Raw genomic sequence first — 16,346 nt, 5'->3', positions numbered from 1 at the left:
CTGACCCTTCTGCCGACTGACAGCACTCTCTTGACCGCCGTCGCTTCATTCCCGTCTCCAGGCGCAATACGCTGTTGAGGAACGGCTGGTAGTCTTCGGCCCTTGAGCAACATAATTTTCGACCTTCCTGTTTTCCCTTCCTCCTCGCATTGCTACCGGCGATGGAGTGACAGCAGAACCGTTGGATAGCCCAAGTACTCACGAGGGACTGTGGCAGGACTCGTCGAGCTGGGATTGGGTGAGGCGAAAGCACGGTAAGAGCGATGCTGAACAACAATGTTGCCGGTCTAGTACAGTCTACTTCTCCCGCGCCTCTGCTCCGTCGCCCATCTCAACGAAGGCCGTGTGGTTGCGGAAGACGAACGGCTCCTCGTCTGACCGCTCAGGCTCGTCCTTCGCCCGCGACAGCTTGTCCGCCTCCAGCACCTCGCCATTCTCCGATTCCAACGAGCCTTCGTCTCCCGACGCGCCGACCACCTCGACAGCAACACCTTCAGCCTCGGTTGAGTCGAGCGCAGGCGCCGACGCCGCGACTGCAGCCGCTGCGACGACTTTCCTCTGCAGCGCGCGGTCCCGCTTCTCCGCCCGCTTCTCCCTCCGCGCCTTCTTGGCTCGTGCGGTTCGCTCGGCTTGTCGTCGGATGGCGAGCGGGATGTAGTGGGCCTCCGACTCAATCGACGCGCAGATCTCCTTGAGCGGAGCCTTCTGGTCGATGAGGCCACGAGCGCGGCGCATTTGCTACGAAGCGAGAGAGTCAGCGGAAAAGAGAGACCGGACGGGAGAAGGCCAACGCACGAAGCGGAACTCGTCGACCCAGTCTGGGTGGACGTTGCCAGGAGGGTTGCGGTTGAGGATGAACGGATCCTGCACGACGAGCAGGTTGCGCTCCCAGCGCTCGGGCTCCTCGAACTCGCCGTACTCCATCGGCTCCGACGACCTCGAGTCCGGCCGAGGCGGTCGGCCAGCAGCGCTCTGAGCGTCACCGTCGACATCGACCTCAGTCGCCTGAAGCTTCGGCTCAGCCTCATCCGCCTCCCTCAACGCCGCGAGGACCAAGTCCTCCTCGTTCTGTTGCTCCTCGACAGGTACGTCATCCGCCAGCTCTTCCTCCGGCTTGTAGGGCCGCTGCCGTGGGAGCGGCTGTCCGCGCCAAACGCTGACGATGTAGTTCTCCATGTCGAACTCGTCGGCGTAGTAGTGGAAGAAGCCCCTCGCAAGCTCAAGGAGTTCGGCCGGCGCCGGCTCATACTCCTTGGGCGCCGCATCGTACTCGACGAAAGTGACGTTCCAGCCGATACTAGCGAGGATTTCGCCTCGTCGGCGGCCGTTTCGCGCGTGCGTCTTGGGCGTGGTGAAGAAGAGCTTTGGGGGCGTGCCGGCTCGCGCGATGAGGTCGGGGTCTTGGAGGCAAGGGAGGATCTCGAGGTGCTGGAGGTACGAGATGACGAGGAGGATGAGGGTGTAGGAAGAGAAGGTCGTGGGAGTGCCGGCAGGATTGTTGAGACCGCGTTGCTTGGCCCAGAACTTGATGAAGACGCTGAGAGGCCGGACGAGCGGGTGCAAGTTGCAGTAGCTGTTGATCAGGCGGGAGTTGTAGACGCCTGGGAGGCCCCCAGTGAGCAAGCGAAACGCGGCTCTTCAGCATAAGTCGCGAACATACCAAGCCGCTCGTTCGTGTTCAGGTCGACCTCGATCTCGTGACCGTCCATCTCAACCTTGAACTTGCAGATCGGCACAGCGGCGCCTGCACTGCGAAGGGAATGGTGTCAGCAATGGGAACTGCGTGAGAAGGCAGGCAAAGGACGTACATGGCTCGCACGTCCGACAAGTTCGCGCGCTCGAGAGACTTTGCGATCCTCCGCATGTTGTAAATGTCCGGCAAGTCCTTCAGAGTCGGGTTCCTTGAGGAGAAGTACTTTTCTGAGAAGCCTTCGGGCCGGTACGGGTCAAGCAAGCATAGGTCGAGGTCGGACGTCGAGGTGCCGAGGCCGAAACGGGCGGATCCGAAGGGCTCGATGCGAAGCGGGTGCGAATAAGGGCTGTGAGGGTGTCCCCACTTGAAGCGCTCACCGTTGAGCCAATGCTCGAGCTCCTTGATGAGGTGCTCCCGCGCTGCGACCGCAGCCTTCGACGGCCGTTGAAGCTGCGAGCGGGAGGAGTGAGCATATGCGAAGGAGGCGCGGACGTTAAGCTGCGACGCACCTCGTAGAGCTTCATGATCTCTTTGGCGAGATCCGCCCCTGGTCCCGTCGCCTTTTCCACCTCGTTCAGCAAAATGAAGTTCTTCTCCGCCGTCGTCATCTTCCGCTTCTTCCCCTTCCTTCCGCCCTGCTTGGCGGCGGGTGCCGGTCGCTCCTTACTTGACGAGCGGTTGGAAGCGCCAGGTCCCGAGGAGGCGTTGCGTCGCCAGTTGGTATCGACAGGTGCTTTGCCGCCGCGAGGAGTGCGCGCGAACGGCGCTCGCGAGACCGGTACGCCTACGTCTTCAGTACTGCTCGTCGCTGCACTTGCCGGTCGCCAATTGTCTGTCCGCGCCGAAGTGCTCATCGCCCTCGCTGCTCCTCCTCGTCCGCCTCCCGAAGCCAATCCGCCCCGCCCGCGACCTCGCCCCGATCCTCGACTCGACGATCCGGGCGCAGAGTGCTGCGAAGACGATGTGTCGGTGAGATGCGGGCCGGAGAAGGGGAGATTGGCGGGAGCTGAAGCTGCTGCTGATGAGGAAGAGTCGGCTGCGTTCTCCGGTTTCCGACGCGGTCGGTGGCGGCTGCGAGGCTTCTTGGTGTCTGACGAGCTCTGCTGAGGCGCCTCATCGAGCGGCCAAAGCGACTCGGTAGTCTGGAAGGCGGGAAGAGGTGCAGACATGGTTGCGGAGGAGAAGAGGGTGCGGATCGGGAGCGGGCTGAGGGCGCAGCTGAGTGGGCGCAGCAGCGTTCTCAGCATGCAGAACGTGCTGCAAGCAAGTCAGCCGGCTCGTCCGAGCGGGAGCGACAGCAGCGAGAGAATGGCAGAGGCGAAGCAGTGCGAGGAGCAAGTCTGCGGACTACACTCGCCCAGCAGGAGGGCAGAGGTGGCAGGGACGGCCAATCAGACGAGTGAGATGCTGCATGCGTGAGAATTGTGCGAACGGAGTTGCGGGTCTATCTGCGAGACGCCCTTCTGTCTACAAACTGCTTCGTTTTCACCCTCCGACGGTGCCCCTGCACCTTTTCGCCATCAAATCTCCACTCGACTACCCTAAAGGAAGCTCAGCCCCAAGCCGAACTGGAAGCCCTTGACGCCGCCTTCTCCCTGCGTCTGAACGAGCGGGACGCCCACATTCGCCTCGATCCGGACGAGCGAGTGGCGGTACATGAGGCCGACGCCGCAGGTGAGGGACGGCGCGGTGTTGAGGAGGGAAGAGTACGGCTGGGCTGTTGCGACGAAGCCTCGCATTCTCAGTCTCGTCGCCAATGAAAGACGGAGGAGTCAACGCACCAGTGCCGACCAACTTGCCGCCGTTGACCCAGACGTGTCCCTTCAAGTTCTCGCTGCTCCACCACTTCTCGCCCTCACCCTTCCGCCAAGGCGTCGGCACCTTGAAAGGCGTCAACAGACTCGCGCCAATTGCGTAGAACGCATCGCCGCCGAGGTAGTCGCCGAGATCTTTCGGACCCATCGTGTTGAGGCGGAAGTGGCGGACTGAGCTGGGCCCGCCGAGGTGGTAGCGGTCGGGGAAGAAGGAGGTGCCGGAGCGGGAGAGAGGGAGGAGGAGGCCACTTCGCGCGGAAAGTGACGCGGACTGCGAATAGTGCTTGTCAGCGTAGCTCATGGACAAAGTTCGAGGTCGAGGACGGCACGTACGTAGCCAGCACCGAGCGAGCGCGAGATCGACCCCTCCTGCTCAGCCTTGACGAACTGCGCATCGCCTCCCAGGCCGGCATACTCCTGCGAGAAGGCAAGTATATGAGCGGGCTGGGTACTATCCATCTCATTACACACACACCACGTACCTGTCGTAGCCGAAGGTAGTGCCCGCGAGTCGCAACGAACGGATCATCGCGAGTATCCCGAGTGAAGGTGTGCGAGAGCGAGCTCTTCACGGTCGGACCGGCAGCATCCCGCATCCTGTTGAGCAACAGTCAACGCACGGAAACTACGAGAGGCCAACAAGCGAAGGAGGCCTGGAAGCAAGGCGTTCGTGAAGCGCAAACTCACGACATAGACGCTGTCGGTGCGAGGTCGCCGATCTGTCGCAAGACCGCTTCGTATGCGAACTCGTGGTAGCCGAGAGAGGAGAGTGTCTGCAGCGGATCATCTTAGCAAAGTACGAGCGACGAAAGGACTGAACGCACCCGCAACCGCGCCATCGCGCCCTTCGTCGCCTCGTGACAGCTGGCGTAAAAGTTGAGGTCCCGTTGTGCGGAAAAGACGCTCAGGTCGGCATGCGTCGTCGTAGAAGAGTTGACCGGAGTGTCCAGTTTGACCTGCTCGACCGAGGTCAGCGGGAATTCCGCGCCCGGCGGAATGGACGAGACGCACCTGGAAGGCAGACTTTGTCCGTGTCCCGAATGAGACGTTTCCTTCGATCGTCTCGGCTCCGCCGAATGCATTGCGAATCTTGGCCGTTGCAGACTGCACATACACAGCAGAGTGAGCGAGTGTCAGACACGAAGGAAGCAGGGGTGACTCACAGCATTCCCCTCTCCGTCTCCCACATCCGTCGATGTCCGCAAGAAATACTTGGGCGCCTCCCTCACCCGCAAGACGATGTCGACATCCTCCTTCTCGCTCAACACGCTGTCGCTCCGTTCCAAACTCGCCTCGATACCCCGATAGATATCGAACTTCTCCAGCGTGGCCGTCAAATCCCGCGTCGCCTGCAGGAGAGAACGCAGAGTCTGTTTTGAGGGGGGAGCATGCGCGGACGAGTCGGGAGAAAAGGTAGCTGCGAGGAAAGAGGGAGGCGGGAGGGGTGCGAGGTAGGGGGCGAAGATGCGAGAGAGGAAAGACGGGCGAGTCGAAGGTGCGCCGAGGATGCGGATGGCGTTGAGGCGGAGGGGAGCATCCAAGTTGTCGTTGACCTGCGCGAGTTGGGGTCAGCCTGTCGTAATTTTGGAGAGAGTGAAGCGGACGCACGATCTCTGCCAGATGGCGCCCTGCTCGCTCGTACTCGCCGCGCAGCTTCCGTTCAATCCGCTCGCGCTGCCATGCCGCCGCATCCTGCTGCTCGTCCTCGCCGAGGACAATCTCGACTCCGGCCGCCGCGATCTCGCCCTGTGGCTGCACAGTCTCTAGTGGAGGGCTCGGCGCAGGCAGTTCGTTCGTAGCGGGAGGGCCAGTCGGTGGTTGAGGCGGCGAAGAGGGTTCGGGGGAGAGACGGGGAGAGACGGGGTCAAGGGTGTCGGGAGTCGGGATGAGCGGTCCGCGCAGGTTGACTGGAGGCACTGGGACGTCTTCTGGTGCGAATGCCCGCGCTGCGTGCTCCCGCGGAGTGGTGCGTGTCGACGTCGACGGTTGCAAGTCGGCAGGAGGAGAGGGAGCCTGCAAACAGCAGTAGGTGAGCTCGCAGGGGTTTGTACGCGGTCCGTAGCACTCACAGTGTCTGCCATCGCTGCACTTGCCCTTTCTCGCTTGAACCGTGTCGACTGGAAGAGCCAAACCATCCTCTCGCTCCGTCATTCCGCTCCCTTCGCTCTCTACGCGCTCAACGGGCCCGATCGACTGCTGGGACGACGTCAGGGACTGCCTGCTACTGCCTGTTACTACTCGGAATTGTCCGTTTGACCGCCCGCGATGTCGGCGAGCACTTTCGGCGCATCGTTCGGAAAGACTCCGCTGGAGGGATTAGGCGAGGACGACTCGTGGGAGCAGTCGGATCCGCTGTTCGACAGGCATGCAGACGACGGCGAGGCTTTCGGAACGGACGCCGACCGGGACGGGCTGTACGCGGTGCTGAACCTCGAACGGACGGCGAGTGAGGAGGAGATTCAGAAGAGCTACCGAAGGCTGGCAGGTGCGTTTCTGATCTCCTTTACCGTGTCAAGTCATGCAGAGCTGATAGGCCGGCCCACAGCCCTCCTGCACCCGGACCGACACCGCGACCCTTCCCTCAAATCCTCTGCCGATGCCCGCTTCGCTCAGATCCAGCACGCCTACGAAGTTCTCTCCGACCCACATCGACGAGCAATCTACGATGAGCTGGGCGAGAAGGGCTTGAAGACGAACTGGGAGGTTGCGACGAAGGGGAAAACGGCTGCAGAGGTGAGTTTGAGGATCGCGGACGCTGGAAGACGAGCGACCCAGTCTCGCGTTTCCTGATCCTTTCCTGCGCTCCAGCTCCGCGCAGAGTACGAGCGGATGAACCGGCAACAGCTCGAGCAGAACATCGAGAATCTCGTCAAGAGCAAGGTGCGCATCTCCCCCGTCTGTTCTGCGTTTTGTCGCCTGACTTTATTTGTGCAGGGCGAGTTGACTGTCATCTCAGATGCGCGAGTATTGTTCTTGCCGGATGAGGAGCTCGAACGGCTAGGCGGGCCAGAGAAGCTGGGCATCGTCGAGCGGTTGCAGACGGTCACGACACGGCAGCTCTTCCTCAAGCACCAGTTCACAGTGCGTTCGACGGCTATGTGTGCTTCTGCAGCCCATCTGACCCGCTTGACCCGCAGACACCCCTCACTCCCTCAACCGCCATCCTCGCCAGCACCCAGCTCGTCGCACGACAAGGCCAAGGCGCCGGCAACATGCTGCTGAAGCTCCAGCACAACCCCTCGAGCCGACTTTCGCTCGAGCTCGGCACGACAGTCCTCCGTCCCCGCTCCTTTACCTTCAAGGGTACCTACTCTCCCTCACCCGACACCTTTGCCCGCCTCGACTTCCCCGTTCGCAATCTCGCCGCACCCCCAAAATTCTCCCTCGTCATTGGCCGACGGATCTACCGTCACACGACTGGAACGCTTACGTTCCGCTCAGGCGCATGGGCGATCGGTTCATGGGGAGCGCACCTCCTCCAGCCGTACTCGGACAGCTCGATCTCAATCGGACTGAACCACGCGTCTGGCTGGGGCGTCGAAGCGACGAGCGCCATGTTCGTCAAGCAGGTCAGCGTCAACTGGGCAAAGACGGTGCTGGGAGGCGTCAAGCTATCGCTTGGTGGAGCGGTGACGAACGTTGGAGCGGCGAGTGTCAGCATCAATGCGGATAGGCGAGTGACGGAGAATGTCAAGGCAGGGATGGGTCTCGAAGTTGCGGCGAACGGCGCGATGACCGTCAAGCTGCGGTGCGTTCGCCGGTCAGCGCATCTTATCCCTTCTGTCGCCTGACTTCTCTTGCGCACGCAGCTTCGCCCGCCTTGGCCAGCGCATCAACCTCCCCTTCATCGTCTCCTCCGGCTTCGACACGCGCATCTTCCTCGGTTTCACCGTTGTTCCCGCCCTCTCGCTCATCGCGACCAACCACCTCGTCCTCGCGCCGCGGAAACGCAAGCGCGTCAGCGGCAAGATTCGCGAGTTGCGGAAGGAGCATGCGGAGGTCATTCGGGAGCGGAGGAAGGAGGCGCTCGATGCGCAGGCGTTGTTGGCGGAGCATGTCAAGAAGCGGATCAAGGACGAGGAGGCGAAGAATGGTGAGCCGGTTGAGCGTTTTTTCTCACCGTGACAAGCTGAAACCGTCCTTTGGCAGGCCTGGTCATCGAAGAGGCGATCTACGGCGTGCTCGAGGCGACAAAGGAGAAGGTCGAAGATGAGGCGAAACTTCGCTGGCTCGATGTCACAGGTGTGCCCGGTCTCTCGATCCCGACTCGAGCCTGTTCGCTGACTCTGTCGCCTTCGCAGTCCCCCTCCAAGCCCTCCTCCCACCATCGCTCTCGCAACTCACCATTCCCTCCGGCCGAAGCAAGTCCTCCCTCCTCGGCTTCTACGACCCCGCCATCGGCGAGAAGAAGGCTCTCCGGATACGTTACAGGTTCAAGGGCAAGCTGCACGAGGCGGTATGGGAGGACAAGGAGGCGGTCGCGCTGCCGATGCGCGCTCATCTCGTAGACAAGGAGGAGCGGTAACGATGAACAACAATTCCCGAGTTACAGCTCAAGCGAGAGTGATGTATACATGACGAGAGCAGATCTTGGCCGATGCGCCCGGGTCGAGGATCAGGGTGGCCGTGCCGTCGACGATGGCGGACGGTCCTTCGACTAGGTCGCCGGTCGCGAGGTTGTCGAGCAGGTAGACGGGGACGTCCACGCGGCCAGTCTGCTCGAAGTACATGCTCGTCCGACTCTTCTCCGCCTTGGCATCGACGCCGGCGGGCGAGAAGGTCGTCTTGCGAACCTCGGCGTGGACGGACTCGCCGAGCGAGTCGAACGTGCGGCCAATACCGCGTACTCGGACGTCGTCGACCATGACGGCCTTGCCTTCGATGAGGAAGCCGAACTCGGTGCGGTACATTGCCTCGAACGCGGACTGGTAGTCGAACGAGCCGTCGGCGGGAGCGAGGGTCATGAGAGACGTGTCGGAGCCGTCGTAGCTGCAGGATGGGAGCGTGTCAGCGAGTGAGCGCAATGAAGAGGGTGAACACACAGCGAACCGCATGTTCAGGTAGCACTCGACGTCGATCCTGTTCGCCGCAAAGCCTTGCCGCCGAAGCTCCTCGACGACCTGCGTTCGCAGCCGCTCAATGCGGTCGAGCAGGGCCGGCTTGTTGGCGTCGTTGTACTCGGCTGCGCAAGGCTCCTGCTTCTCAAAGGCGCGGTTCGAGAGGGCCATGCCGTAGGCCGAGAGGATGGACGAGTAGCGGTGAATAAGGATTGTGTTGATGCCGAGGGTGCGCGCAAGTTCGCAGGCTGCGGTAGCGCTCGTCAGGATCGATCGTAAGAAAAGGCGAGGAAGCGCAAGCGCACCATGCTGACCGCCGGCTCCGCCGAAAGCCGCGAGGATGTGCTTGGACGTCGACAAACCCCTCGACTCGGTGAGCGCGCGGATCGGGCGGGCCATCGTCTCGTTCGCGACCTTGATGAACCCGAAAGCGACCTCGTCGAGCGTCATCTCCTTGCCGTTGCCGTGCTCGACGTTGTAGGCATTGATCTCGCGCCTCAGTTCCTCGAACGCCTTGACCGAGTCCTCGCGCGAGATGGGCTGGTCCTCGCTCGGGCCGAAGATGCGAGGGAAGATCTCGGGCACGAGGCGGCCCAGGACGAGGTTGGCGTCGGTGATGGCGAGCGGGCCGCCCTTGCGGTAGCACGCCGGTCCAGGATGCGCACCGGCAGACTCGGGACCCGTGCGGAAGAGCCCGTTGCGAAAGGTGAGGCATGAACCTCCTCCTGCGGCAACCGTATTGATGTCGAGCTGCGGGCACTGGATCGAGACGCCGGCCGTCGTCGTCTCGTACGTCTTTTCGAAGCGTCCATCGAAGCGTGACACGTCTGAGCTAGTTCCGCCAACGTCGAGTGCGACCAGTGGACGGTTGCCAGGCTCCTTCTCGTCCCAGCTCGTCAAGCTGTAGCCGACGACGCCGCCGGCCGGCCCAGAGAGGATGGAGCGCAGGCCGGAGAAGTGAGCGACGTCGACGAGGGTGCCCTCGCTTGTCATGAACTCGACGCGTGCCCCGGACGTACCGTCGGCGAGGGAGGACTCGAAACCCTTGAAGAAGCCGCGAAGGTAGTCCTTGAGCACCGGGTTTAGGTAGGCATCGACCGAGGCAGACGTTGCGCGCGGAACGGCCTTGATCTGCGGCGAGAGCGCTGACGAGACAGAGATCTGAGGGAAGCCGATGTCGCGGCAGATGTCGGCAACGAGGTTCTCGTGGTCGGGAAAGGTGAACGAGTGGACGAAGCAGATGGCGACCGAGCGGACGCCACGGTCGTAGATCGCCTGCAGGTCGCTGCGGACCTTGGCGAGGTCTGAAGCGAAAGAAGAGTCAGGAAGGTTTACCGGAGAGGAGGAGGCGAGACGCACCGGGCTTCCGCAGGATCTGCACCGCTTCTCCCGACACTCCACGCACGAACTCGCCCTCGTGGTCGCTGATGAGCTTGCCAGCGTCGTCAAACTTGGGCGCGTTCTTCTCAAAGTCGGGGTCGTAGGTGTAGCCGTGAAGGGTCACTCGCTCGTCGACCTCGAGAACCGACTCGTACAGGACCTCGGCGCGACGGACGTTGAGAGCAAAGATGTTGGGTCGAGACTGGTTGCCGATCCGGAGGAGGTCGCGGAAGCCCTTGGTCGTCACGAAGACGTGAGGGGCGCCCTTGCGCTCGAGGAGGGCGTTGGTCGCGACCGTTGTTGACAGGCTGCATGCACGGTACAAGTCAGCACGTAAGGTACGCCCGGAACTTGCGAGCTCACGCACCGGATGTAGTCGAACTTGGCCGTCTCAAGTTTGACGCCTCGAGGGATCTTCGTACCGGTCGCAAGTTCGAGGACACGGCGGCAGGCTTCGGTAGGTGCATCGGCGTAGTGCGAGGGGTCGACCGAGAGGAGCTTGAAGATGATCTCTTTGCGCTCGCCGTCCTCCAGAGGCCAGCTGGCGTGAACGTCTGTCGACGGCAAACGGCGTCAGTTCTACGCGCTCGTACGACGACGTGCGATACGTGCCCCCGAAGGTGCCTCCTCTGTCGATCGCTACCTGAATGCTGTGGTCGGGAAGCGTGTAGGCCGGGAGGATGGAAGGCATGGCGAGGAGGAAGGGCTCAAGGCGGTACAGCGCAATGCGGCTAGGTGCGTGTGTCAAGAGTAGCTAGCAAGCTGAACTGCGTGTGGGTCGTGTCCGAGACAGGCGTATTGAGCGAGTTGGCAGAGCAGTTGAGGAGGAGAAGGGAGGGAGGTCGAAGTGAGCGGTGTCTCTGGCGGCCGCGGGCGGGATGGGCTCGTGCTGTGGGGGTTCTGAATCGCTGTCCGGGGGAGTCCAAGTCGTCCCAAAGCCGCCCAAGCAGTTGTTGCCGTCCGGGAATCAGACGGACCCGTCAACTGATGAGAATGGCGAAGGCGTGAAGCGACGCCAGCAGAGGGCCGGCAGAGCAGCGGACCAGCCGGGATGTATACTCTAGCATCGTCTTAAGCTCCGCGCAGACTTCCAGCCAGTCGGAGCGAGGTCGCGAGTGGTGAGAGCGCGAGAGAGTCGTCGGCCGGAACTTGACTTCGTCGTTGACGCTCACTTTGCGTTATCTTGCGCTCGAAAGGTCCCGCTAGATGTCGAAATCCGCTTTACTACAGCCCCACACCGGCCGACGCGCTCGCACAGGCTGTCGAGCCGTCCTCGCGCATCCTCTCCTCCTCACCACCTCGACCTGAACAACTCGCCATGGCCATCGAGAAACCCGACCCCATCCTGCTTACGCTATTTGCGAACCGCTTTATGAGCGTCGCCGAGGCCGCCGGTCGCGCTCTCCAGCTCACTTCCATCGTGAGTTCCCTCCTCCTCCTCCTCCTCCTCCTCCCAGCTTCGCTATCGCGCGCTACTCTCCTTGGAAACGCCGTGGACGCTTCTGCTGACCTTCTCTTCGTCCCAGAGCACTAACATCAAGGAAAGGCTCGACTTTTCGTGTGCAGTCGCGTCCCTTCCTTTCCTCCTAGTCCCTTGCCTTTCCGCTAACCTCGTTCCGCCTGCAGCTGTTCGCTCCGAACGGAGACCTCATCGCCAATGCGCCTCACCTGCCCGTCCACCTCGGCTCAATGTCCTTCGCCGTCCGCTACCAGGTCGCAACTCTCGGCGTCGGACCGGATTCGCCCAGCGGCGACGGCATCGTCGATGGCGATGTTCTCCTGACGAACTCTCCCACCGCTGGAGGAAGCCACTTGCCTGATCTCACAGCCGTGCGTCCAGTATTCGACGCCGAGAAGAAGAACATCATCTTCTTCGTCGCATCTCGCGGACATCACGCCGACATTGGCGGCGTATCGGCCGGATCGATGTCTCCGAACGCTACGACCATCTTCGAGGAGGGCGCAAACATCGAGACGTTCAAAATCGTGCGCCAGGGCAAGTACGACCGCGAGGGATTGTACCAGCGACTCGTCACGGAACCCGCTTCGTACCCTGGCTCGTCGGGCTCCCGCTGCTTCCGCGACGTCGAGTCGGATTTGCAGGCGCAGATCGCTGCGAACCATCGCGCTGTGACCCTCCTCTACGGCTGTGAGTCCCCCGTAGCCTCCTCTTTCCCTTCCTCCCCGCCCAACCGCCTTTTCCAACCTCTTTGCCGCATTACTGACCCGTATCCATCGTATTTGAACCCGCAGTGATTGACGAGTACGGCCTCGATACGGTCCAGCGCTACATGGGCTTCATCCGCGACAACGCCGAGTTCGCCGTCCGCAACCTCCTCTGCAAGGCGGCCAAGCGTGCGGGCAAGAATGTCCTACACGCTATCGACCACATGGACGACGGCTCGCCTATCGAGTTGACCATCACGATCGACGAGGAGACCGGCAGCGCCGTCTTCGACTTTGAAGGAACGGGCCCCGAGACCTGGTCGTCTCTCAATGCGCCGATGGCCGTCTGCTCCTCCGCCGTCATCTACTGCCTCCGCATCATGTGCGACGAGGAGATCCCGCTCAACGCCGGCTGCCTCGCGCCTATCGAGCTCAGGATTCCCAAGGGCACGATCCTCAACCCGTCCGAGACCTGCGCCGTCGTTGGCGGCAACGTCACCACCAGCCAGCGGGTCACCGACACGGTTCTCCGCTGCTTCGAGGCCGTCGCGGCGTCGCAAGGCGACTGCAACAACTTTACTTTTGGCACTTCAAACTTCGGTTACTGCACGTATCTTTCTCGTCCTTTCAAGCTTCTATGACTGACTTTCCGCACATTGCAGACGAGACGATCGCTGGCGGCAGCGGAGCTGGTCCCTCTTGGCACGGCGAGTCCGGCATCCACTGCCACATGACCAACACCCGCATCACCGACGTCGAGACGCTCGAACGACGCTATCCGTGCCTCCTCCACGAGTTCAGCATCCGCGAGGGATCCGGCGGCAAGGGCAAGTTCAAGGGCGGCGATGGAGTCGTGCGGGACGTCGAGTTCACGATTCCTATCGAGGCGTCCATCCTGTCGGAGCGTCGCGTCAATCAACCGTACGGTCTCAAGGGTGGCCAGCCTGGCGAGCGCGGCAAGAACTTGTGGATCAAGCAGCGCAGAAAGGAGGACGGCGACTGGAAGGCCGACGACTCGTCGCCTCGGTGCGTACGAGTCTCACACTCCTCCTCTCGCTTTCGACGCTGACATCGAGGCTGCTCGCAGTGTCATCAACCTTGGACCGCGAAGCACAATCAAGATGGGCGCCGGCGACCGCTTCGTTATCCACACGCCCGGCGCAGGAGCTTGGGGCGACGAGGACTGGCAAGACGAGAACGTCGCTCCGAGTGCGTCGAAGGCGGCGAGCAAGCCTACTCTCGTTGGACTGGTCGGAAGTCTCGCTGAGCGGGCGGCGGCGCAACTTGGTGTCTAGTGAATAGCCGCGGATCCCTTTCGTCGTCGATTGTTATACTTTCTGTTGTTCTCCTGGCTGCTGTACCTTCGCGAGAAACAAAGAAAGCTTCGTCGTCGTTGGCACCCCTGTCTTCGACTCGGGACGCGGCGAACCTTTGCCCCACTCTCTTCCTCCTCGCACGACTCGCTCCTCCTTCGTTGCGCTCACCGACACTCGCTTTGACTGCGCTGGACTTATCTGTGCCATGCTGAGCCAGCGGCGACCCGAAAAGGACGGCCGCAAGACGGTCTCGAGGGGAACAGAGGCCGTGAGGAGGAACGCGACGCGGGCATGCCAGCAGTGCCGCCGAAGGTGCTTGCAGCCCTCGCAGTACTCTCCTCGGTCAGTACTAACGCGTTAGCCCGCACGCAGGAAGTCGAAATGCGACGGAAAGTCGCCTTGTTGTGAGTCTTCCGCTTCTCTCGCCCTATTTTCAAGCTGACATCGCTTATCGCGTGCAGCTACCTGCACACTGTATCACGACACATGCGCCTATAGCGGCGAGACGGACGGACGAAAGCCCGCGTCGAAGACTTACGTGACAGCGCTCGAGGAACGGGTCAAGGTCCTGGAGGCCCTCCTCACGCAGGCTGGCGTCTCGGACGATGCAGCCACGCTTGACGGTGCGTTAGACGTGGGCGGTGACGGGACGGCCGCGCAGGACGGCGTGCAGGCGGATCTTGGCTTGGACAGGTTGAAGGTGCGTTCCCTTCGACAGCTCCTCAACTCTCGCTCGTGGGGACAGCCTGCTCGGGCCCTTCACTCGAGCGAGCTGAGAGCTACCGCCTCAAACGCGGAATGGCTGACTCTTGGCCCCCGCAGCTCGACGAAGAGACGCTCGAGTTCACCAACTACGGCCCGACATCAGCCTTTCAACATCTCCCGGAACCTCTCGCTTCTCCTAACAATGACGACTCGCGAGCGCTCTCGCAGTCTCCCGGCGCACCCTTGTCCGCCCAGACGAACTCATTCTTCCGTCGACGAGCGTCGACTCTCACCGCCGCCTCTCCGCCCTTCCCTTCCTACCGCGCCGCGACATCGCCTCTTCCCAGCGGTCCACTCGACTGGCAGCGACATCTGCCTCCCGCTGTCGCCCAGAAGTGGGACGCCGAGCTACATGACAACCTCCTCATCCGCTTCTTCCGCTACTTCAACGGCTGGTGCCACTGGGTCGAGGAAGCCGCCTTCCGACACGACCTCGCCGTCTGCCTTACGATCGATCCCTCCCACCCAACTCCTTCAGTCCGAACATCCGCCTACTCGCCGCTCCTCCACAACGCCCTCCTCTCCCTTGCCTGCTCGCTCTCGGACGACGAGCGCCTCCGCGATCGCTCCGACGCGAAGGAGCTTTCGGGACGAGCCAAGGCGCTCGTCGAGGATGAAGGCGAGCGACCGATGCTCTCAACCTTGCAAGGCCTCCTCCTCCTCGGATCCTACCACAGCGGGAACGGCCTACAAGGTCTCGGCTACCTCTACAGCGGGATTGCGTTCAGGATGAGCCATACGCTGGGATTGGGAATCGATGCGTCGGCGTACGTCTCGCGAGGGTTGTTGACGGAGGAGACGCGGAATGCGAGGGACCGGGTGATGTGGTGCGCGTACGTGCAGGACAAGTGCGTCTCCATTGTTTCGCTGGCGGTGGAGACGAGCCTCTCCTTTGCACTCCCGCTCATGCGGACCAGCCGCGTTCACACCCGCTCACGCTGACTCCCCTTTGAGCAGGCTCTGGTCCTCATACGTCGGTCGCAACCCGTCCATCCTGCGCAACATCATCGAGATTGCCTTACCAGTTGTCGATGTCGACTGCGACAAGGAACCCTGGTCGCCTCTGCCCGCTGCCGGCGACTCGCCCACAAAGCCGCTATCCAGCCTGCTCTCCTCCACCTTCCACTGGACCTGCCGCCTCGCCGTCATCGAGGAGAAGATCCTTGTCTTGGTATATGCGCTTCGAGTGCAGCTCTACTCGGCGCAAGTCTTGAACCGCGTCTCGGAACTTCAGTGTGTTCGCTCCTTCGTCCTCACATTGCGCTTCTAGCTGATTCGTACGGATTGCAGTCTTGAGCTCGAGACGTGGGCGTCGAGTCTGCCGGTCGACTTGCGGATCGCGCCGCAAACGTCGAAGCCGCCTCCGCCACATGTTTGCATGTGCGTCGCAACCTCTCCTCAACGTCAATCTCGCTAATGTTGGTGTCTCCGCAGGCTCAACTGCATGTACCAGTTCTGCATCATCCTGCTCCACCGCCCCTACTACGTCCGGCACAACTCGCCCAACAACGTCCCCATCAACGAATCGGCGATCAAGCGCTGCAATAGCGCCGCGACCCGCATCGTCGCCCTCTTCGAACTGTACCAGCGCTCGCCAGGCTTGCGGTTCGCGCCCATCTCGGCTACCCAGATCGCCTTCGCTGCTGCGACGACCCACCTGCTCGCGCTCGTCAATGCCGATGCAGCGGGTCAGAAGAAGCGAGCGACGGATGCTCGAGAGGCGACTCGCTCGTGCAGTCGTATCTTGCGCGAGATGGGACGGGCATGGCCTTGCGCCGTCCAGACCGCCGACATCTTCGACGGACTCGTCTCGAAGTGGATGCCTGAGCAGCCTGAGGAGGAACAGTCGACGAGCGAGGCGGGCTCTTCGAACGCTGCAGCGCCCGCGCAGGCGGATCCGCTGCAGAGCGCGGCTGTTCAGGCGCTCGACCCGCACTCGAACCTCGCGAAGGAGCTGCTGCGGCTTGGGTGGACGCCGCCAGTGCAGGCGAACGCGTCGCAGCAGGCTGAATCTTCGGTGCGTCGTTTCGCGCACTTCGCCGAATCGTGCTGACCGGCGCTTTGGCAGGCCCTCCCTCCTGCTCCCCCCATCCTTCCGAACCCTCCTCCCTCCGCCTACTCGCAAGCCGCACCGCCTTTCACATCCGCCTTCAAT

At 62.2% G+C, this 16,346-nt stretch overlaps 6 protein-coding genes across 6 annotated transcripts in view; 3 read left to right on the top strand and 3 right to left on the bottom strand.

Moving 5' to 3' along the window:
- Window positions 1-297: 297 nt before the first annotated feature.
- RHTO_04013 (PAP/25A associated domain family) lies at window positions 298-2,940 on the bottom strand (the record flags this gene model as incomplete). The annotated part of the gene is made up of 5 exons (XM_016417681.1): window positions 298-738; window positions 796-1,601; window positions 1,661-1,749; window positions 1,809-2,143; window positions 2,203-2,940. 5 exons carry the CDS (start codon window positions 2,938-2,940, stop codon window positions 298-300), a joined length of 2,409 nt encoding a protein of 802 aa, XP_016270840.1.
- Window positions 2,941-3,234: 294 nt separating this feature from the next.
- Window positions 3,235-5,642, bottom strand: RHTO_04012 (mitochondrial outer membrane protein; the record flags this gene model as incomplete). Its single annotated transcript, XM_016417680.1, has 10 exons — window positions 3,235-3,410; window positions 3,475-3,778; window positions 3,841-3,924; window positions 3,990-4,104; window positions 4,195-4,280; window positions 4,332-4,463; window positions 4,519-4,611; window positions 4,671-5,060; window positions 5,116-5,520; window positions 5,577-5,642. The coding sequence occupies 10 exons, from the start codon at window positions 5,640-5,642 to the stop codon at window positions 3,235-3,237; spliced, it is 1,851 nt and encodes a 616-aa protein (XP_016270839.1).
- A 130-nt stretch (window positions 5,643-5,772) lies between these two features.
- On the top strand, window positions 5,773-8,032 carry RHTO_04011 (DnaJ family protein; the record flags this gene model as incomplete). The annotated part of the gene is made up of 8 exons (XM_016417679.1): window positions 5,773-5,992; window positions 6,053-6,240; window positions 6,316-6,387; window positions 6,442-6,588; window positions 6,645-7,255; window positions 7,317-7,600; window positions 7,657-7,749; window positions 7,809-8,032. The coding sequence occupies 8 exons, from the start codon at window positions 5,773-5,775 to the stop codon at window positions 8,030-8,032; spliced, it is 1,839 nt and encodes a 612-aa protein (XP_016270838.1).
- Window positions 8,033-8,060: 28 nt separating this feature from the next.
- On the bottom strand, window positions 8,061-10,635 carry RHTO_04010 (5-oxoprolinase; the record flags this gene model as incomplete). Its single annotated transcript, XM_016417678.1, has 6 exons — window positions 8,061-8,496; window positions 8,557-8,812; window positions 8,870-9,868; window positions 9,924-10,252; window positions 10,312-10,485; window positions 10,538-10,635. 6 exons carry the CDS (start codon window positions 10,633-10,635, stop codon window positions 8,061-8,063), a joined length of 2,292 nt encoding a protein of 763 aa, XP_016270837.1.
- Window positions 10,636-11,262: 627 nt separating this feature from the next.
- Window positions 11,263-13,405, top strand: RHTO_04009 (5-oxoprolinase; the record flags this gene model as incomplete). The annotated part of the gene is made up of 6 exons (XM_016417677.1): window positions 11,263-11,364; window positions 11,471-11,509; window positions 11,571-12,093; window positions 12,198-12,716; window positions 12,773-13,136; window positions 13,198-13,405. The coding sequence occupies 6 exons, from the start codon at window positions 11,263-11,265 to the stop codon at window positions 13,403-13,405; spliced, it is 1,755 nt and encodes a 584-aa protein (XP_016270836.1).
- Window positions 13,406-13,631: 226 nt separating this feature from the next.
- The window catches only part of RHTO_04008 (C6 transcription factor), a gene marked incomplete at both ends in the record, with an annotated part of 2,922 nt that continues 207 nt past the window's right edge, over window positions 13,632-16,346 (top strand). The window contains 8 exons of the mRNA XM_016417676.1: window positions 13,632-13,738; window positions 13,799-13,830; window positions 13,888-14,126; window positions 14,249-15,039; window positions 15,149-15,424; window positions 15,482-15,571; window positions 15,626-16,208; window positions 16,260-16,346. The exon at window positions 16,260-16,346 is cut by the window's right edge and continues 207 nt beyond it. Coding sequence (XP_016270835.1) covers window positions 13,632-13,738; window positions 13,799-13,830; window positions 13,888-14,126; window positions 14,249-15,039; window positions 15,149-15,424; window positions 15,482-15,571; window positions 15,626-16,208; window positions 16,260-16,346 — 2,205 coding nt within the window. The remainder of the gene's footprint in view (window positions 13,739-13,798; window positions 13,831-13,887; window positions 14,127-14,248; window positions 15,040-15,148; window positions 15,425-15,481; window positions 15,572-15,625; window positions 16,209-16,259) is intronic.

Source organism: Rhodotorula toruloides (assembly GCF_000320785.1).
Source record: "Rhodotorula toruloides NP11 unplaced genomic scaffold Scaffold25, whole genome shotgun sequence".
NCBI lineage: Eukaryota > Fungi > Basidiomycota > Microbotryomycetes > Sporidiobolales > Sporidiobolaceae > Rhodotorula > Rhodotorula toruloides.
This window is presented reverse-complemented; position numbering and strand designations above follow the sequence as displayed.